General features: G+C 53.5%; 1 protein-coding gene across 3 annotated transcripts in view; it reads right to left on the reverse strand.

Moving 5' to 3' along the window:
- Positions 1 to 2,956: 2,956 nt before the first annotated feature.
- PRIMA1 (proline rich membrane anchor 1) overlaps positions 2,957 to 22,284 on the reverse strand; it is a 59,438-nt gene continuing 40,110 nt past the window's right edge. Inside the window, exons 2-3 of one of the 3 annotated variants that reach the window (XR_012073806.1) lie at positions 18,454 to 18,583; positions 2,957 to 6,088 (exon numbers count right to left, since the gene is read on the reverse strand). Coding sequence is in view for 1 of the 3 variants with exons in the window: in XM_072963628.1 (XP_072819729.1) it covers positions 13,749 to 13,824; positions 18,454 to 18,583 (206 nt within the window). In the remaining 2 variants the exon portion in view is untranslated. Of the gene's footprint in view, positions 9,490 to 13,748; positions 13,825 to 18,453; positions 18,584 to 22,284 lie in introns of those variants that run through there. The other 2 variants (XR_012073807.1, XM_072963628.1) reach the window with 2 other exon arrangements.

A 22,284-nucleotide genomic window follows, 5' to 3' on the forward strand; every position in this document is an offset into this window, starting at 1 on the left:
GTTGGATGTGCCGGATCAGGGCAGTTACAGTGATGCTGGGCTGGTGGCACTGATTGTGCCAGGGACGGAAAGAGGAGACAGAGCATCAAAACGATGTCAAGGACAAATGCTGGAGAGGCTGTGGAGAAAAGGGAACCCTCCTACACAGCTCGTGGGAATGCAGTTTGGTGCAGCCACTGTGGAAAACAGGATGGAGATTCCTCAAAAGACTAGGAATAGACTTCCTATGACCTAGGAATCCCACTCCTGGGCACATATCCGGAAGGAACCCTACTTCAGGATGACACCTGCACCCCAATGTTCATAGCAGCACTATTTACAATAGCCAAGACATGGAAACAGCCTAAATGTCCACCAACAGATGATTGGATAAAGAAGATGTGGTATATTTATACAATGGAATACTATTCAGCCATAAAAATGACAACATAACGCCGTTTGCAGCAACATGAATGTCCCTGGAGAATGTCATTCTAAGTGAAGTAAGCCAGAAAGAGAAAGAAAAATATATGAGATCGCTCATATGTGGAATCTAAGAAAAAACCAAAAACATAAATACAAAACAGAAACAGATTCATAGGCATAGAATACAAACTTGTGGTTGCCAAGGGGGCGGGAGGAGGGAAGGGACAGACTGGGAGTTCAAAATTTGTAGATACTGACAGGCATATGTAGAACAGATAAACAAGATTATACTGTATAGCACAGCGAAATATGTACAAGGTCTTGTGGTAGCTCATACTGAAAAAAAATGTGACAATGAATATATGTATGTTCATGTACAACTGAAAAATTGTGCTCTACACTGGAATTTGACACAACATTGTAAAATGACTATTACTCAATAAAAAATGTTTAAAAAAACAAAACAAAACAAAAGCGACATCAAGGAATTTGTCAGATGCTTTCCTGAGAGCTAACTTCGGAAGAGGGAGGAGGGAGCTTAAAGGCACTTCGTCCCTGGTCGGGGTGGGGTGGGCAGGGGAAGGTGCTGGAGAGGAAGTGGGTGTCCAGTAGGCTGGTCACTAGCCAGGCGGTGGGTGAGTGTGCTTACAGATGAAGCCACAGTGAGGCCACCACTTGGAATCAAGTGCCGCTGCTCACTCCACCTCCCAGGCCCACCTCCCGTGCTGCCCCGAAGTGGTGTCTCAGCACGGTGTTTCAGGGAAGGAAGGCGGGGGCGCCTCTCTGCCGCTGCCCACTGGTCGGGGCAGTAATCCCTGCACACCCGCGTCGCCCCTGTGGGTCCCCCTGTGTCTCACACCTGCGCGGTGGTAGCAGGACCCAGAGCCGGAGGTGGGAGGCTCACCGGGTGGGCACAAGGCAGGCAGGTGGCCGGAGCACACGCTGTTGTTTGCTGGCTTGGTCCCCAGAGCTCGAACAAGTGGCCAAAAGCCCCAGGGTGCCAGGTAGAGATGACAATGGCCCCGGGAGGGGTCTGCAGCTGTGTTGTCAGCTCCCCAGCACCTGTCCCCCCTCGACCCCCTTCCTCCCAGGACGGCCCTGGTTCCCGCCCCTGGGGCACCTGCAGGAGTCGCAGAGCCTCCCCCACATGCCTGGTGCTCCCTGCCTCATGCCCTGCTGGCCTTGGGGTTTGCTGCTGGGAGTGCGGCCAGCTCGGGGTGCACGGAGCAAGTACAAGGCCTGAGGTGACCGAGTCTCTCCAGCCTCCAAGGGAGGACCCGCATAGGCGGCCGACGGGTGGGGGAGCTCTCACTCTGGCCTGGATGGCAGCCTTTTATTAATGACAGCAATGACAATGACAGCACTGACGGCCACCACTCACGCTGTGCCTACTAGCTGGAACACGTGTCAAGTTCCAGCACATGGCAGCTCGTGGGATCCCAGGTGGTGGCAGGGGTGCTACTGAGATGAATGCCTCCTGGCTCTCAGGGAGGCTTGCACAGCTCCCCTCCGCTGCCCTGACGCCAGATGCCTGGTGCGGGCACGCAGAGCCCTCCCGATTGCCTCCACTGAGCTGACTCTGAAGCCGTGGGGAGCCCAGGTAGGGGTGACAGCCCAGCAGCACCCCAACCTTGGGGAGACAGCATGGGTTGGGGTCCTCCTCCATTGTGTCCAGTGGCTGCATGCTGAAGACACCCAAGTCTAGGTGCAAACCCCAGCCCCACCCGTTTCCTGATGTCTGTGTGACCTTGGCAGCCACACTTGTCTCCAAACCGTTTCCTCACTCCTCGGATAAAAACGATGGTGCTGCAGGAGCCACTGTTTCCTCTTTCTCCATCCCTCCCAGCCCATCAGTGGGAACCTCTTTCCTCCAAAAGCACTGGTAAGGAGGGTTGCTCCTGGTAGGACTGGAGCGGGCCGTGCTCTCTGGGACTCCTGTGCTCGGGGGCGCAGGACAGGCCACTCTGCCTGCTCTGAGCAGTGATGGAGGAGGCGCAGCCGACTGACACTGGGGGGCCGGGGTCTAGACCTGAGGGTGGACATAGTAGGAGCCCGTCACTGGCCACAGGCCTGACCTGTCCCCCCTGCAGTGTGGCCCGTTGATTCTGCCCCCTTGATTCCTACGAACACTTGTCAAATTAGGGTGACTGGCTTGTCCAGTCTGCCAGGTCTTTTCCGGTTTTAAGTCTGAATGTTCCACGTTTTAAGAAAACACCCTAGTCCCAGGCGAGCTAAGATGGTTGGCCACCTTCTTCTCAATTGAGTCAAGGATCAAGGCAGCCAGCTCGGGGATGAGGGAAAAGATTGGTACCTTAGAATCTTCACCCATGCTGGCCTCAGGGGTTTATTGCAAAAACATACAGAAACAAGGCACACCCAGGTACCTGGGTTTCTAGCAGGGCCTCAAGGAAGGACCCCCAGCCTACACCATCCCCCCAGCACACACTCAGTCTGCTCTCTCCTTCCCACCTGGCCCAGGCCAGGCCAGGCCCCGCCACAAAGGACAACTAACAGCCATCTTTATAAGTGTATTTTTATTGAAAATAAAAAAGGCATGGTGCTTTCTTCCCAGTAATTAGCATACAGCCCACCCCCAACGCTGCAGGTCCTGCCTCCTGTGCAACATGTCAGCACGAAGTCGACATCAGTGGCTTGTTGGTGGGCAAGACGGCACCGAAGTGTCTATTTGTCCGTTGAGATGGAGCTCCTGGGAGCATGAGCCACCTTCCCGTGTGCGCGCAGCACACTGTCAGGAAGGCAGGTCTCAGGATATTCACGTTCATTCATGCATTAGGTGCCTCACACTACCTGGGCTGCTTAAATCATACTTTGTACAGATTCAGAGAGTACAGTTCATGTATATATATAGGTATCTCTTTAAATATATATAACTATGTATAATATATATGTCTATATTTTTACAGCTATTAGTCTTTCTTTCAAAACTTGCTTTGGAAGCGTCTAAGGAACACCTGAAAACTGCGAGAGCCTATGCGCCATTCTAAAGTTGGTCTTGACTAGGAGACGGCTGAAAAATATCTATTTGAGGAAATGCAGAGAAGGAATGTGCATTTTGTTCTGGACCTGGGAGTTCAGACTAGTCTGAGGATTGGTACTCGTTCAGGGGCTGCAAATAGATACATTCCTTAAATAAGCTCTAAGCTCAGATACCAGGCTGGAGCAGCTTTATGGATGCTTCTGTGGCTTAAGCTGAAAATCCAGCAGGGCTCCTTCACTGCACCCGTGAGAACTGGCTTCTAACTGGATGGTTCTGGGTTCGTTCCCAAGTGAATCCTCTTCGCAAAGCTGGGCTCTTCGCTTGGTTTTCACTAACTGGGTGAGAAGAGATTTGACACACCCAATTCGGGGGAATTCACGAGCAAACGTTAGCTTTTCCCGGAGCCCTGGCTGTGTGTTTCCAGGGAAGGAGATACCGGCCCCAGCGTGTGAGGGATGGATGGTTCACTGGGGTGCCTCATGCGGAGCTTCGCCAGGGTTGGAGGATTAGGCTAATTGCAAAATCTGGGCCTCCTAGGTTTAAGCCTGGGTTGGAGAAGGTGGGACCAGTGGGTTTGCACAAAGCTGGGCTGTGCCCTGCCTCCATCAATGTCCCCCTAGCCTGGCTGCACAGCACTCCATGACCCCTTAGCCAGAATCCTTCCCTCTGGCCCAAGGTGCACTCTCATCACTTTTGAGCCCAGGATGGCTGTGCTTAGGGCGGGGTGTCTGCTCAGGGAACAGGTGGGGGACACAGCAGGTGACTGTGGGCACTGGGGGAAAGTGCACTGCAGTAGGAGGTGGGGGTCTGCCCTGTTAGGGACTCACAGCCTCTGGCCTGCTTGTCCCCCAGCCCTGCCTCCCTTGGGAAATGGAGGGCGTCAACCAAGAGTACTGTACAGTGCTCACTGGCGGCGGAGGGGGATGAAGGCCACAAGTGGCCCCATGCTAAGGTGCACAGGGACAGCAAAATGCAATCCAAAGCAAAACCAAGTCCTCACACAGGAGGGAAACTGAAAAGAATGAAAAACCTTTTCCGGAAGGGTCTGCCCTGGGCCTGCCCTCAGCCTGTACCCACCGACCTGGGGGCAGGACCTGGGTTAGGGTCACAGTGCACTCACCTTCTCCCCCTGCTCTCGGCACACAGACAAGTCCACGGGCACTAGGGCTCCGGGACGATGGATGATTCAAGGTTCAGCCAAATGGGGACTGGTTTTCTGTCTGTCGGTCTCACCTGTGGCCTAAACACCCTCTGGGGAACAACACTGGTGGTTTAAGAGGCAGATGGGGTCCACCTAGTCCCTACAAAGCCAGACAGTGGAACCGCTGGCTGTGTCTGGTTCCTTCTGAGCAAGTGTGTGGGTGGAGAGAGAACCACGGGGCTGGGAGTGCTCTCCCCATCCCCCAGGGGATGCGAGACAGGGCGGCCGCCTGGGAAACAGGCGGGTAGATGGGAGTTACCAGGCCTGAAGGGTCCCTCTCCTCCCATCTTCTTTCCTCCCCTTCATCCACCAACCACTCCAGAGGGTTCGGCACTTTTAGAACACAAGACCTCAGAAAGAGACATTCAAAGGGAGCCACACGAAGGACACTGCCTCCTTCTGGATAAAGGGAGTCCAGGGGGCTCTCAGGAGAGGGTCAGAGTACCTGGTCAGGCCTCAGGGGAGTGTCAGGGCGACCCAGCACCAGGCCGGGTGGGCCCAGCCCAGAGCGACTGTGGTGGGTTTGGCACAAGTGGTGGCCTCTGCCAGGGGAAGGCAGGGCCTGGCTCACAAGGAAATGTCGGTCCTTACAAGGGTCAGGTGAGAGAACGAGTCTGAGAACAGGTGTGGTGGCCCCTGTCCTTCCCAGGCCGTTGGCCTAGGATTCAGTGAGTGGTTCCACCCTGGAAGGCCAGACACGACCCCGGAGTGTGAATGGGCCCCCTAGCTCAGTCAGGAGGGGTCTCTGCAGGCTGGGCTTCACAGCCCACAGGGGCAGGGAGGCCAGAGCTGGGGCCCCAGGTGTCGGTGGGGACAGGAGGGAGAAGGCGGGCTCTGCAGACTGAAGACAATTGCAGACGGGGCAGTGGATAGATGTATGGGAAGCACCTTTGAAAGGGGACTTCTGATGGCTGTGCCCATGGCTTTGGTTGGAAACAGCATAGTCAAGGAAGAAGCAGGCGGGCTTCCTGGGGAAGAGGAGAAGTTTTCTGGACCACTTTTCTTTTCGTTAAAGGGGGATGCCTCCCTGCCCCAGCAGACAGGCTCCCTGCCTTCTCAGAGCGTGTGCTTTAGACAGCAGCCGGGAGACAGTCAGCAGACCAAACACAGGATGCGGATGAGACCTGGGGAGGCTCGGGCGTGGTGCTGCCCGGGTGCCGCGTGCAGGTGAGCCGGGCTCAGCCTGGAGTCCGCTGCCCCTGTCCACGGGCTGACCAGGGGCAAGGCTGGGAAGAGGATGGTTTCTCCTTCGGGAGGTTCGAGGCCTGCAAGGCAATGAGGTCCCGGACAAGCCCAGGGTCAGCTCGTGTCCACCTGCTCTCCCGCATCCACTAGTGCCACCAAGGTGCCCCTCTGGCCAGCGGGTCCTGGGCCTGCAGCCTCACACCACGGCGCTGTTCACGTCCACCCCTTTGCTGCTCTGTGAGGAAGTCATGGGATACTCAGCGACACCGGTGCCATTCTCCTCCTTTCTCAGGGGTTTCCTGGGAGCGGGTGGAGGGGCGGGGAAGGCAGGGGATGGGGAGGCAGGGACATCCATTAGTTTTCAATAACTGGCAGGGGAGTCTCATGTCCTCCCAGTTACCCCACCGGGCTTTGTTTTGGGTTAGCTTCCTTGGGGGTCCATCAGAAGCTGGACCACAGCCTTAACTAGGGTGACCATGTAATGTGTCAAGCAAACCAGGGCAGAGTTGAGTGAAAGAGGGAGCTATGAATAATGCAGCAGGGGCAACGGGCATGATTTGGAACTGTTCTGCACACACCAGGATGCACACTCCGCCCAGTATGATGTATGGTCAGGCTTTATCTCTTTGATGATGAGCAAAGAGACATGAAGATGAGTATTTAGGGTGCAGACAGTTAAAAGCAGAGGTGTTCATGGTTGGATTCTGCAGTCTTATCTGTGTGGTCAAAGGCGAGTGGAAAATGTGATGAAGTGGATGGTGGTCATGGCAGTGGAGGTGGTAATTGAGGTGATGACAGTAGTGCTGCCATGGATGGTACAGGAGGTGGTGATGGTGGGTGGAGGTGGTGGTAATAGTAATAGGGGTGGAAGTGGTGGTGGAGATGGTAATGGTGGTGGTGATGATGGTGATAGTGGTAATAGTGATGGTGGTGTAGGTAGTGATGGTGGTGTCGTTGATGGTAGGGCAATGATGATGGAGGCAGAAATGGTGGTATTGGTGGTGATGATGATGGTATATGTCCAAACTAGCTTAGTGCACACTAGTGGTTCTCAAATCCTTCATGCTGAGCCATTTGAAGCTCATTCCAGAGGCCCTTTAACCCCAAGAGCCATTCCTCCTATGCACACAGGGCATCAGGGGAGCTGGGAGGGAGGCTTTGAGAAGGCTCTTGCCCACTTGCTAAGACTCTGAATTCACAGTGCTATTTTCTGGCCTGGCTCAAAGCCCACTTTCTCTTTTGAGTGGTTGAGGAGGGCTTCCACCCCCAGCTCCAGACCTGAGCGGCCACAGCCTCCTGACAGGTCCGCGCCGCACATGCTGTGTAGCCCCATCCTGTGTCACAACACTGCTGTCTCTCGGGGGGATCTGAGGCCCCTGAGGTGGTTGCTCAGACACCTCCTGTATCCCCAGTAATGCTGGGGCTGAGCCTGAATTGGCCTTTATAGTGTGTTGTCTAACTTGAATATTTATGCGCATCGTTGAAAACCCAGGGACTGATTGCTTCTGCCTTCTCAAATGTCCCTGGAGCCTCCCCAAACCCAGCATAAGGACTGGTCCATGGTGACTAGTGTGATGCCTATGGAATCAAGCCCAATGTGATTAGTTTAGGGAAGGGAGGGTCTGGGAGGTGGTTATCAGTTATTTCATGAGTGTTCAGAGACAACACTATCATCAGCCACACGTTCTCTTTTCCCGCCGCACAATGGTCCCCTGAAGAATCTAGGCCTGAAGTTATGAGAGTCAGATCATGGGGAAACTGAGGCTTATAGAGCTGTGGCTTGCCCAAGGACCCCCAGCTAGTTTGTGCTGGGGCCTAGACCACCACCCACTACTACCATGCCCTGGCCCAGGTATCCTTCTGCTAAATCAGAATTCTGCCGCTGCCGGTGATAAAGCAGGCGTTCCCCACACCCCAAAATGGGCTCTGTGGGCCAGTCAGCTTGGGAGGGCCCTCCTCGCCCCTCCTTCTGGAGATTCCCCAAAGTTCTCAGAAGTCCTCCAAGAAGCCTGTTTCATTTTGCATTCACCCAGCACTTGCCATGTTCTAGGGTCCAAAACCCCCTTTATGCAGGTGCTCACAGACACCTCCCGGAACTCAGAAAGGGCTCAGGTGAGTTGCCTTGTTTGTGAAGAGCTCGTGGAAATGACAGACAGACTCTGGGCGGACCTCTGCCTTGGCCCCTTCTCCCTCTGTCTCCCTTACCCTTCCTCCTGTCCCACCCACCCCTTTCCAGGGGCTTCAAGCGGCTCTGACCTTGCTGAGCGGGCTTGATTTCTGATGCACTGAGGTTGCCTGGCCTGGAAAATTGGGGGTGGGGGTGCATCTTCTTACAGTGAGTTCCTATGTCGCCCCCAACATGAGGCCACCAATGGACTTAAGTGAGATTCCCAAATTTATCATCAGTATACAAGGGGGAGGGGGAGAATGGACATTGGAATCAGGATTCCAGAAAATTTTCAGAGGCAAAAATCTCTGGGCCCAAACCCACACTGCTTTTCTCCCTAAAAAATATTCAGTCTTGGGCTAGGTCTGAAAAATTAACTGCAGTGGGTCCAGGTCAGGGGAGATGAGTCTTAAGGCCTTCAAAAGTGGATAATGAAGAGATGGAAGGGGTCTGGAATTCACATGGAAGGGCAAAACCTGGAGGGCACAGAGTTCCTGCCCTTTTTAGGGAGAGGGGAGGAAATGAGAAGGATTCCTTCTGCCAGGAGAAGAGGTGAGATCTCTAAATCCAGGCCGCTGGCTGGAGACTCCTCTGCCTTCCCGGGGCCTGAGGGGAAGCGGTGGCTCAGAGGGGCTGGCTGGAGGGACATGGGGTCAGGGCAGGGAGACGGCTCCAGGGCCTTCGCCACAGCTCAGCCAGCTTCCCAGACAGGAAAGGGGCGTCTGGGCAGGGCCTCCACCCAGCAAAGAAGCAGCTTTTGGCTGGCACTGCACTGCCTCGGGAGCCTTCCAAGAGCCCGGGCATGGTGAGGGGAGACAGTGGCTGTCCCAGGGGCTCTCCTGAGAAGTAAACTTGGTCTGCCCCCATCTTCCCTGGAGCTGAGCCCCCAACCATCCTGCTCCCTGGGCTACTCCCCCAGCCCACTCCCAAAACCCTTCTGGGGATCACTGGAGCCCAGTGGAAGCCCATCTCTACAGCAAGAGATGGTCTGCCTTGAACCCCTTCTCCATCCTTCCTCTATGCCCGGCTCTTGAGGGTGAGGCTGCGAATGTGCCAGGAGGCAGATGTCAAACTCAGTAATCCCCGGCTGCACCACTTTCCGGCTGTGTGACTTTGGGCAAGCCAGTTAACCTCGCTATGCCTCAGTTTCCTGGTCTATAAAATGGGCGCAATAATGCTGTCCATTTCATAAGTTTGTTGGGAGGATTAAATATGTTAATTTGTGTTAAGCCCCTAGATGAGCATCTGGCATACAGTAAGTGCTCTATAAGTGTTCGTTAGCTCTCAGTACAGCTGCTGGAAAGGTGTCAGTGGGGAGCTGCTCCTGTCAGCAGCAGCCAGTGTTCTCAGTCCGCACAGACTTCCCACCTAATGTGCACCACGCAGGGCTCCAGAAATACTAGGGAGGTTTGAGGGGACCCAGCCTGGCCCCGCTCTGAGCCAGCCAGCGAGGTTCTGCTAAATCAAAGAAAGGCCTTTCCACCCTGGCGCAGGAGGAGATGGGCACAAACGGCTGCCTACATGGCCTGGTTCCTAAAACCAAGAGAAAGGGAAGTGAGCTTTTCCTTGGCCATGTGCCCGCCTGTCGGAGGGCAGGCTCTCCCACCCCGAGACACCCCCCAGCCCACCCCACCCCTGGCCCGGGCCTGGTGTGCAGCAGGCACCCACGTTCTCTGCTTGGAGTGAGGGGCTGACAGCTCGCTGACAGCTGGTCCGGCCTGGGCAGGGAGGGCCAGGACCCAGGCGTCCCTCTTGGTTCCTGCCAGCAACGATGTGACAGGTCCCACCCTCAGCCCGCTGCTCTGCTGGGCAAGCTGGAGGCAGAGCCGCTCTGCGGCCTGAGGAGGGGGGCTGCGGGCCCGCTTCTCATCTCACACACCCCGTGAGGGTCTGTTCTCAGTGAAGTGAGGTTAAAGGCCTTAGACTCCCTCTTCCAAAGGCATCCATCCCTCCCACTGCCCACCCCTGATACACACACAAACACAACACACACAACACACACACACACACACACACACACACACAGACACACAAACAACACACACGAGTTCCACAATGAGACGTCTCTGTAGATGGCAGACTTCTCCGAACCTGGGCCAAGAAGCCAAAAAAGCCTTTCTGGGCCATGGAGGGTGTGCCCGACGGCGAGAAGCGGCGGCCCCACTTGCACCCATCGCCTCTCCCATCACCCGGGGAGGGCGGGTCCGGCACGCAGCTGATGAAAGCCTCATGCTCCAGCTGGGACCCTGTTCTGACTGGCTCCCTGGCGCGTCCTCGCTCAGCCACCTCTGCCGAGCAAGTCGAAGGATGGCGCCTGGGCGGCTGGGGCTCGCGTCCTCCCCAGGGCCCGGCTGGCAGGACAAGGCATCTGGGTCTCACTCTGAGAGCAGTGGGAGCCATCTGAGGACCCCTTGTATCAGGTGTTCCTGTCTTCCCCTCTTCCTGCCCCAAGACCTTGACCCAGCACGTCTGGAGAGATGAGTTCAGAGAGGATGGAGCTTCTTGGTGAGAAAACAAAGGCCCAAGAAGCAGGGACCCATCCGGTCTCCCATCTGCCGGCACGGGCTCCACAGCTCCACTGCACCGAGGCCACTGGGCAGACAGAACAATCCGTCCCTGTCACCTGCCTCCTACTGCCAGGACGGGATGTCATCATCCACCACAGCATATGGGCCCCTTGGAGGGGAAGGAACTCAAATAAACCCCAATAAATATCTCAGCCCAAGGCAGGTCCGGACACCCCATGCCCCAGCCCCTTCTAAGCCCAGTCTCTTCTTGGAGGGAGGAGTGTGTCATGATGAAAATAATGAAAGATACTGTGGCATCTGGGACTCAGAAGACACCTGTGTGTTGATTCCACCACTGGGCTAAACCAAACCCTAGACAGCCGGGAGGATGGCAGTGTGGCCCAGCCAAAAGAGCGCTGGCCCAGGAGGTAGAAGACTGAGTTTGGATCTGGAACAAAGTACAGAAACCAGCTTCCTGAATCCAGCCAGGTACTGAAGGAAGTATGAGGGTCTCTGAGCAGCCAAGACCATGTATCTGTGCTCCAAAAGGGTGCCTCCTCAGAGCATACTAACTCTGAGTTAATTCGCAGTACAGCCAGATATGGTCTTGATTTCCAGCTAGAGAGGTTGAATTTGGGGGCCTGTCGGGGCTGACATTGCTATACAAGTGATGTATGGGAAAGGCTGGGTCTCCAGCATTCAATCACTGCATTAGGCCCCCACCTGGCCCAAGAGGTGTTGGCACATAAAATAACCCCAGTCTCAAGATCCAGGGATCCAAGATGCATCCAAGGTGAATTTCTTGCTCCTGGAAGTTCATGGTGAGCTGAGGCTGGATGAAGAGGCTCCACTCCTGTCCTGAATCCCTGGACCCAGCCCAGCTGTCTTCTTCCTGCCCCTGCCCTGACCCTGACTGTGACTCACCGGCCCAGCAGAGGCCAGGGGGAGAGAAGGCTGGGCTGTTGGGTATGTCCTGTTGAGAGGAAGGGGAGCCAGCAGATCGTGGGGGCCCACCTCCGAAGAAGTCACAGCCTGGGAGTGTGTCACACATGGGTGGGACGGGGTCGGGCCACTCGGGCCTGGAGAGGGGGCTGCTGAGTCAGAGTACATGCACTGGAACTTGTGTATCAGGAAGAGGCTGAAGAAGAGGGGCTTGGAGGGAGGGGTACAGAGATGGCAGAGGGTCAGGAAACCCACACTGGTGAAGGGGTGGGGCCAGGCATTAAAATGGTGTGCACATTATTTACTCTAAATGCAGAATCTAATTCACCCACCCAAAGGGAGAGGAAAAAAACAACTGAATTTACTGCAATCCTAAATGGAGTCTGTTAATATTAAATGTTGAATCTGGCAAGTCTACGCAAACAAGCCTCCACTGAAGCCACAGAAAGTCATGGAAGAATTACTAGATGCCAGGAGCTGTGGGAGAGAGATGAGTAAGACGAGATGACTGCTCCCTCCCCTCTAGTGTGCATGTGTGTGCGTGTGTGGACAGCCACTCATACACTCGGGCACAAGCGCGTGTAAACACCAACGCTAATCGGCCTAGAGCAGAAAGCAGAAACATAAATCCAGGGAGAGCTACAACTCTGCACTTGGCGGGGAAGAAAACTCTACACCCGCCCAGGACACTAGGTCAGAGGAGTGTTGAGCTGGGTCTTGAGTGAGCGGTAAGGACTCGGCTGGAAGAAGGGACAGCAGGTCCCTGAGTGTTCAAAGAATGTGAGAGGAGGGCTGGAAATCTCTGTGAACTCAGTTTCCCCCTCGGACCACAGAGGCATGTTCCGGCTCAGACAGCACAGGAATCTCATTTGCCTCCTCCATGGCATCCCAGCTCCCCGGGACCCGGTCTTGTGGACTTGCTACCCACTCAGTAAGAGCTAACCCTATTCTGGGTCACCCCAAAGCTCCAAAAAGAATGTCAATTCTAAAAAAAAACTAACTTCACTGATTTGCCATTGAGTCTAGGATTCACGAAAGATCTTGGAAAAATTCCATGATAGAGTCAAGTTAAAGAAATAAAAGACTGGAGTGGGAGAAGAGAGGGAGAGAGCTGAGTGCAGCAAGTTCCCAGGAGGAGCTTGGAAGGCTGTTAGAGAAGACAGTCATAGTCCGATGGCGGTGCTTCATGCTCAGAGAGCTACCATCCACCTGGAGAGGACAGAGTCTCCAAGACAACATGGAACTGACAGATTGATCACTGGAGGTATACGACCGTACTGAGCAGAGGCATTGCTAAGTCCAGGAAAGGAAACAAATCATGGTACACTACGTGACTCAGCTGTGAACAATATTTACGTTATCATACTGAGGTGGACACGGGCTAGTCATTGATCCCCTCCTAGGAGATACCTACAGGAAGTGGATGGGAAGAGGGGAAGTATTTTGTACATATGTGGGTAGTGTTAGGGTCCTGAACCTCGTATCTTCTATAGTAAAAAGTCAACTGACAATATTTAAAGTTAAAAGAAAATATAGAGTACCCACAACACTTAGAACGTGGAGGAGCAACCAGAAGAAACCGCTAACACTCAAAGGTGGCTGCCTCTCATGAATGAGATCTGGAGAGAAAGAGGGCCAGAGGGCTGCTGGTTGTAATAGGCTGTGACTCATTTGACATTTTGAAACTACATTTTAAACTACCTTGTTATGGTCATGTAAATATTGTTCACAGCTGAGTCACGTAGTGCAATGGGCATGTATTGCTTTAATAAAAATAAAAATTAACATATAAGGTGGCAATGAATGTTCAAAGTCCTAATCATATTTTCTCACCATAAAGCCCCCACCAAAGGGATGCACAGCACTCCTGACTCTCTGGGTGGTGGATGCAACCCCTCTCCCGCCCCCTTCTCTTCCTCTCCCTCATTAGGCTGAGGTTCTCTTTTTCCCTCTTCACAGCTCTCATAGTCTTTCAAAGCACCTCATCTAGGAATTTGCTGGTGTGTGTATGTTTGATCGGCTTCCCCCACTAGAAGGGGGCGAGAAGGGCCTCAGTCTTGTTTATCTCTACATCCTGGAAGCCTAGTCTAGTCCCCAGCACACAGTAGGTGCTCAATAAATACATACGGACCAGCACTGACTCACTGAGAAGCTTGTGCCAGCCAATGGTTTGTTTCTAAGGCCCATCAAGGAGACTTGGGAGCGCAAAAGTGCCTGTTCAGCTGGAAGCAACTCAACCAAGAAAAGCTGATGCACACGGGAGCCCAGCAGTAATGCGCGTGCCCAGGCACACTCAGGCACGTGGCGCACACCACAGCTGCTCCCAGGGAGCAGCATGCATGCTTACTGTCTGCAATTAGTGGTCTGCAGGATCAGCCAAACTGTTCTGCAGCCTTTTGTCGGTCTTTCAGCCAATACTCTGTAAATTAGAAGGAAATGGCTGTCAAGGGGCTTAATGGCAAATCAATGGCAGAGGGAGAAGGGCTATGCCACGTGCAGCCGAAGGAGGCGGGACGCTCTTCCTGTGCCGGGGAGTGGGCGTGGCTCAAGGGCGAGGCGTGGTGGGGTGGCTCTCTGCCACACAGGCCTCTTTCTGCAAAAAGGGTGTGGTTGTTAGAGAACCTGCAAACCCACCTATTAGACGGGCCTCACTTTTGAGGGTCCACAGACCTGCGGGGTGCCCCCTGGACCGCCCCCCTGGTGCTGGGCACCCTACACCTTGGAGCTTGATCTCCATGCCTCTCACTGACTCTGGCTTGTTTGAGGTCCTTATCTGCCCTAGATTAAGAGGTTCTGTCCCTGCTCACAGAGTATCTTCCCTTCAGATACTCCTCTCCCATTGTAATACCTGGTCCGCAGTGAGGCTGTCTAATTAAAGCCCGCTTCTCCCCACAGCGGGTGTGGACAGTGAGGGCCGGGCTGTGCCGGAACCACCCATCACCAAAGCGGCCCAGCCAAGCACAGCCCCAGCACCCGGCCCGGTATTTACAGGTCTGGGAGGTGGTAGTAGTCCTCCTGCCATCCCAGGGCAGGGAAACAAAGGCTCAGGGAGCTGGACAGAGGCTTGGGAACCCTCACTTTACAGATGAGGGTAGTGATACCCACTAAGCTGGGCTGGGGCTAGGAAGGGAATGTGGGGGTCTTGACTGGGTTCTTTTAACAGCTCCAGGCTGTCCTGCTGTCTGATGACAGATGCCCACCAGGCCTGAATGGAGCGTGAGGTCCAGAATACCCAAGGGCTCTGGGGCCTGACCATCCTGGGCCTGTGGATAAGGAAGATACTCACAGCCAGCTCAGGGCAATGAGCCGCTGAAATGCAAGCTGCGTGGGCTCCCCACGGCTGGGAACCTCCCAGAATTTGGGTTATCGACAGGGGACTGGGGGCCACTGTACATGTTAGTCCCACTGACTGACCCCTGGTTAATGCCTATCCCTTTCCAAGAAACCTCTCAGGGCCCCAGGTCTGGGTGAGGTCCCCTCATCTGAGTTCCCCCAACCTGGATGCCTCCTGAGCACCTTATCACCCAGCACAAAGTTAGGACCTTGGGAACATTTGTTGAGTCACAGGATGAAGTTTCATTCACTGAGTCTGTGTGTAGAAAGTGCTGGTTAGAGCCCACCTCCCATCAAGGTCAAAGTGAGGGCACTGCAGGGTGCTCCTTCCACATCTGCTCCCCAGTCTCCTCCCGTCCCCGTGGTTGCACCCCACATGCCAAGCCAAGCTGGCATCCCCAGAATCACCTCCTTCCCGCCCCAGCTGATTCTAAAACCATCTTCTCAACAATCTGGCTCCGAACAGGCTGTGTTGTGGCCATTCATAAAGATCTCTGGGAAATCCTCCCCTAGGACTCCAGGCTGTGAGAGGGTTTTTTTTTGTTGTTGCTGTGTTTGTTTGTTTTGTTTCAAAGCAGGGTTTATCATTGAATTTTCCTTTTGATGATTTTACAGCGACATGCAGTGCTTTTGTTTCCTGAGAGAAAAGGCATGTTTCAGATGAATTATTAACCAAGAAGAATTGACTGTGAGCAAGGCATTCTCCATTCACTCTGGAGAGAAACGCAGACAGACAGCTGCTTGCTCCAGACTATCTCTTACAGCCCCCGGCGGAGGTTAGCCCGGGGAGCCGCGAGGGGGCATTGCTCTGCTGCTCCGGGTGTAACCTCCGCTACCTCCTTCCCCTCAAAGCCTGCAAGGGGTTGATCAACCTTCCCTTCCAGGAGGGTTCTGGGAGAGCTGGCCTCTATTTCTGCCTCCACTTGGCCCTGAGCAGCACCCACTCCTGTCCTTGATTATCGGTCCTCGTGCACCGGAGACGCCCTCTCCGGATTGTGAGGCTCTGGACACAGAGGGCTGGGTCTCAGCCCTGAGGAGGATGAAGATCACAGCGCTGGGGCAGAAAAGGGGCTGTGCTCCATTTCCTGCGTGGGCCCCAGAGGCCGACGCCTATGCCCGTATCTCCTGGGCTCCCCTGTTTCTTGGGATTGGCCAATGGGAGGCCCCTTCAGGAGATCTGGAGCGTGAAGAGAGGTTGGGGAGCCTTCACCTCCAACTTGCTGTTTCGGAGCTGCATCTCCAGCAGTTCCAACCACAGCTCCTGCTGACTGGACCCTCTTTTGAGTCTCTGGGCTCTCCGGGTTTCCCTGGCAGTATTTCCCCGGCACTATTTCCCCTGTCCTAGGGGAGCTAACAACTCCCATGGCCTTTAGTCAGCCTTTAGTCCAGAAGTGCTTCACCAATCTTATTGCTCCGGACCTGCCCCACCCACACCTCTGGAGGGAGCCCTGCCCATGCCCCTGGAGGGAGCCCCCTCCACACTCCTGGAAAGGAGTCCCATTCACACCAAGCAAGGGGTCCACTGAGCCATCTGAGGTGAGTTCTCTGTCCTTCCAGACCCAGGAACCAAGAGCCCAGAGACCACATAAGGAGACAAAGGAGGCCTCTCTGGTTGGTCTGAGGGGCGATGAGGGTGGTGCCTCTACACCCTTTCTGGGAGCCCCCAGCCCCGCTGAAACAAAGCCCACACACCACGCCTGGCCCACACGCCACGCCTGGCCCACACGCCACAGCGCAGAGATATGAAGGCGAGCTTGTCCTCTGCTAAGTCCAGTCCACCGCGCCCCGCTGCTGTTGGAGCAGGCAGCCCATTTCTTTGGGAGATGTTGGGCAGGGAGGGAGGCAGAAGTGACTCTGCAACTTTTGGAAGAGCCTGAGCTTATTAAAAAGATGATGCAGCCTGTCTCTGAGGGGAAGGGGGTCCTTGAGGGGACTAGGCCCCACTCTCTGGCAGAGCCCCAGGTGGACTTTGCACATTGAAAGTCTTCTTCAAAAACCTTCACTAGCTCCCTGTGCCTCCTGAGTCATGGGGAAGCTGCCCAGCCTCAGTCAGAGGCCTCCTGGGGCAGGTGCAGGGCTCCCTCCAGCCTCACCTCCCACGTCACTGGGGCTTCCTGGTGCCGGCTGCTTTTGCTCACACAGGTGCCGTGGCCTGGAACGCCTCCCCTGCTCTGCTTCTGAAAGTCCTCCTCCTGCTGCAGCAGGATCTCAGCATCAACGCTGTGTCATCCCCATCAGAGCTAACAGGACTCCTGCCTCTTCCGCTGGGTCCCCAGGACACTCCCAGGTTGTTGGCCTGACCTGGTCCTTCACCCTCTGTGCCTGACCGGGCACACGTTTTAAGACTTCTAACTTGATATTTTACTCTTTCTGCTTTTGAATTATCAAAGTGAAATCATATAGAACAACTGATTAGAAGGGTAAAGTTAGATAATTTTGGTATTATAATTGCTCAATATCGAGCCTCTGATTTTGGGCCTTACGGAATTTTTAAAAACGTTCTTAAAAATGTACTAACAATCCCCATTATCCTCTGGTGTTTTGCAGCATTATTGTTTGTCATTTGATTCTGTCTTCCCCCAGTGTCCCCCAAGGCTAGTGGGGGCCACTTTTTGGAGGAGGCTAAGAATTGGAAATCAAAGGACCTAGCCAGAACTGCTGTGTTGTAACTTCAGGGCATGTCACATTGTGACTACTCTGCCATATTTAGGGACACACCTCAAACCTCCTCAAGTTCCAAAGTAACCACACTGAGCCACAGACCCCAACTCAACAAGGGGATGGTGCCCGATAACTTTTTTTGAAAGGCAAAGTGAGATGGTAGTTAATAGAAATGACAGCGAGTGTTATTGAAAGATAATTTGATGTTTGGATCATTTATGACCCTGCTGGAAAACTCCAATTCATCCTTCAAAACCCAGCTTAGGTGGCACATTCACAGAGAACCTTCTGTGAAGCAACTCTACCTCTCCTTCTCCCAAGAGAACATCGCTCCCTCCTCTGGCAGCCTTCTTCCTCTGTCTTTGACTGTTGAAATACTGAAAGCTGGTGCAGTACCTGGTGAGCATGCACTGTACGTCAGGCTCTGCAGAGTTTACATACTGTGCATATCTTTCACAGGAGGCATCTCACCACTCCCCCGAGTGAGACGTACTCTTTACCCCCATTTTTCCAATGGGGAAACTGAGGGCCAGAGAGGTGATCTCCTCCTGATCACACAGCTTGAATTGGAGTCTGAATTTAGCTCTGACTCCAAACCCCAGTTCCTTTTCCAAACTGGCATGATGCCTCCCTCCAGCGGCTCCATCACCCACCCTGCAAGGATTATTTCTGTACTCTCAGGCCTGGAGTGAGCCCCCGACAGTGGCGCCTGTGACTTACAGGAGAGCTTTATACTGCATTGAGCCTGACTTATAGTTGGTGCTCCTCAAATGCTTGTTGAACCCCCGAAAATGACCAGGGCATAGAGATCAACTTTACAATATTTCAGCAAAGAAAAAGATACAAGGGAAAGGAAAGAGATGGAGTAAATATTAGCTAAATCTTGGTAACTGTTGAATCAGGGTGAAGGTAGATGGGCATTCATTGTACATTCTTTCTGCTTATTAGATGCTCAATAATTTTTATAATTAAAAGAAACCAGAATGGGGGTGGGCAGAGGAGCCCTGAGCCCAGCTGGGGTGCTCTCTGGGCTCAGAGCTGGATGAGCACTCACCTTTTTATGGCTTTGTAGCAAATGATGACAAGCACAGTGAGGAACACGAGGGAGGCACAACATACCGCGATGATGATCACCAGCCCTGACCACCAGCTTTCCTCAGTGGGACACGAGGTAGCATTGGGAGCTGAAAGAGACAGGAGCAGCCTGAGTGTCCCCTGGATGTGTGGGTCCCGGTTGGCGTCAAAAGTGAACTGTTGTGGGTGACACCAAGGCTGGCCTCACTGCCATCTGTCACCCAGATGAAGGCTCTCCAATCTGTCCTGCTGTACCCACCCCACCCCCACCCAGTGGCTGGTGACATCATGGCTGGCCCCCAGCCAGATGACGTGCTCCTCACAAGGGTTCAGCGCCCCACCCTGGGCTATCCATCCTCCCTTGGCATGAGCTAACTGACAGCAGGGTCAGGTTTAATTTCCCATGAAAAATAACAGAGCATCTCATCTCTCAGTTGCGGCATTAAATCCGCTTCCTCTGAAGGTGGGGGTGGGAAGCAGGGCTCACAGGGCACACTGGAGGCGGGCGGGGGGAGGAGAGAAAAGGAGGCCTGTCAGCCTCAGTTTCTTAAGCTAATTTCTGGCAAGAGGCAAGCTTTCTCCCACCCTGGATTTGGCCCATGCGGTGGGAACCCGCAGCGGTCTCAGCATGTGCCAGGTGGCCACAATTTGGAAAAGTCACTGATGAAGCATCTGACGTGGGTGCAGCAGGGTCCCCTTGTCATTACTCAGTCCATGGGGTCCTTGGGGTGAATCCGTCCTCCCCCTTGGCCCAGGCTGCGTGGGTGGACCCGAAGCACAGGTGTAGACAAGGCTCAAAGCAAAGCTGGTTCGCTCTGCTCTGAGAATAGCAGAAAGGCCTTATCCCAGAGACTCTAGAAGACCCAGACCCAACTGCAAAGAATCGCCTGGACTTGCAAAAGGAACGGGAGTGACAGAAAGAGAGAGAAAAAGGGAGCGGGGAGGGATGGAGGGAAAGAGACGAGGGGTGATGAGGGAGCAGGGAAGGGACGGACGGATGGGCAGACACTGACATTACTCGTTTTGAGCAGCTCTTTGAGACTTCTGAAAGAATCAAAACTACGCCCCAGACATAACAGTAGGCACCCTGAGGGGTGCAACAGTACCTGGGGAGAAGCGAATGACTTCCCCCAGGACACCACGGGCGGCCTCATTACTGTATTACTATTACTGATGGTGCTGTTGCTATAGCCATCAAGGTGTAATGTCCATGTAATGAAATGCACCCATCTGAAGTGTACCGTCGGATCAGCTGTGACACTAGGGTAAGCCACACCGTTACCATGACAGAATATTTCCACCACCCCAGAAGCCTTCCCTGTGCCTTCTTCTAGTCATTCTCCACCCTGGAGGCAACCACTATTCTGCTTTCTAAAGTCACAGATTGGAGTTTTTTGGTTTTTGAAATTCACATAAATGGAATCATGCAGTGTGGATTTTTTTTTTGCTTCTTTTATTTAGCAGTGTTTTTGAGATTCACCCACATTGCTGTATATTTCAGTAGTTCCTTCCTTTTTATAAGAGTAGTATTCGTTGAATGTGTATACCACAGTTTGTTGATCCTGTTCACCTGTTGATGGACACCTAGGCTGTTTCCAGGTTTTGACTTTTGTGAACAAACTGCTGTAAACATTTGTGAACATGGTATAGGCATGCTGTCTTGGTATAGACATTCCGTCATCTTTCTGTCAGATAAACAGTAGGAGTGGGACCGCTGGGTCCTATGGTGTGTGTATGATTAACTTTATAAGCAGTTGCCATACTGTTTTCCCCAAGGGCTTGTACTCCTGTTCGGAACAAGGAGAGATGGAGAGAAGGGAGTTACCCGTTACTGAACTGTTGTCAGATTGTGGCATTGTAGCAGCTGGATCAGGAGAGCCAGGAAGCCTTCATGTGCTTCCCAGGGAAGAGGTACTAAAGCCCCCTTCACAGGTGCAAGGTCCCCAGAGGTGGAGCTCAGATCCTCACAGAGACCAAGCAGATTAGAATGCTCCCTTAGAAATGGTTGGGACAAGGATGTCACCGAGCCACATGGCTGTTCTCAGCCAGGATGAGAAGAGGCCTTTAGAAATGCCAACACTGAAAAGAGAGAATACAGAATTCAGAAGAAGAATATACTCTAAAATAAGGGAAAGGCCATTCGAAAGGATTCTCATTTTCCCCACGATGAACTTAGGTGCTTTTTCTATGAAATATCAAACACAAGATCCTTCCCCCAGGTTGTCCATCTTGGTATGTCCCTGGCTCGGCTGAGTCTCCCCAGCGTGACTTAGGCACACGTCTTACCTGCAGCAGTGGTCACTGTGGAAGAGTCAGGAGGGCAACCAGACACACAGGACCCTGACAAAATTTTGCATTTTCACTGCAAAGGGAAGTGATTTTGGTTTTTGTCACTTCTCCCTTGGGCTGTCACACCTGTGGGCAAGTCTCCAGGGCCAAGCCTGTAGCCCCTGGGGACCCTCACACCAGTGGCCCACGGGTTATCTGAAGACTCCGATGGCCATGGCCGGGGCACTCATGTGCCAGTGTGTGGTCTCGGCCAGGGCCTGCACATCTCCAGGGGGCACTTGGAAATCTGTCTTTGCCACAAGCTATGAATGTTAACAACAACCACCTGGATATTCCCACACAAGGTAGAACTGTCCCTCTAAAATGCCACCAGGGCCCCTGTTGAGAAATTCCATCAACCTGAAACCGCAGGCTCCATGGTAAACCTCACTCAGAATTTGACGCTAAATTTCAGAGCCTCCCTTGATGGTCTTTACTTTACAATCGCTGTAATGAGGTGGGGATTTCCTTCTTGCTGACTTTTTTTTTTTTTTTTCCAAACACAACTGATCCTGAAAGCAGGGATATCAGTTTGAGAGGGTCCTTCTGCAGGGGGTCCCCTCTGATATTCGGCCGCGTACTGCTCCCCACGTGCCTGTGAGGAAACCACCCCAGGCAGAAAAACGCTACCACATATGAAAAGAAGGAGGCATTTTTGTGAAACAGCCCGAGGCATAAATCTCAGAGTTTGCCAAGAAAATGGCTATTGTGTTTGAAGAATGCAGCCTTATGTATCCTTGCCTGATTCATTCTTTTTACATTAGAAAAGATCAGGCGATGTTGGAGCTGGAGGAAGCCAGGGAGGTGTCAGGTCAGGAAAGAGAATAAATACTGAGGCTCAGGAACAAGAAGCAGCTTCGCCAGATCCCGGGGTCAGGACCCTGATTCGGGGGCTGCAGGCCAGGCCTGCCTCTGCCTGAACTTCCTTCCCGCTGGGCGTGGCCAGTACTGCTTTCCAGATGTGATAAGACCGTTTTCCACGTGGGCAGACTGGTGGTTCATATTTGAGAAGAGAGAATCGTGAAGGTTCTCATTCTCTCACTCACTCACTCATCCACCAAACATTTACTAAGCACCTCTGGGCCTGTCATTATGCCGGGAGCTGGGAGGACACAGACGAATCAGATGTAAACTGCGCCCTTCCTGGGTCTGGTGCCAGCTGCCCAAGATGTGATCACCTCGCCCAAGGAGCCAGCAGGCTCCAAGAGGAGAAGAGACACACCAACTGCTCATGTGCAAGGTGAAGGTCATTTGTGGCCAAGGAAAGGCAGCCACTCGGCGCCAAGTTTCGAGAGGGAGGGTGATGCCTTGTGAGAGGCAGCGATCAGACGGAGGAGACAGAGGCTACCAGAGTGTTAAGTCCAGGACCTGAGCTTATCGGAGAGCTGTCTCCTCTGTCACCCCGCCCCCCTGCTCTTAGCCACGATTCTGCAAACACAACAAAGGCAGGAGCTGTCATGATATCTCAGGGGTCACAACACCC

Source organism: Vicugna pacos, chromosome 6, assembly GCF_048564905.1.
Source record: "Vicugna pacos chromosome 6, VicPac4, whole genome shotgun sequence".
Classification (NCBI taxonomy): domain Eukaryota; kingdom Metazoa; phylum Chordata; class Mammalia; order Artiodactyla; family Camelidae; genus Vicugna; species Vicugna pacos.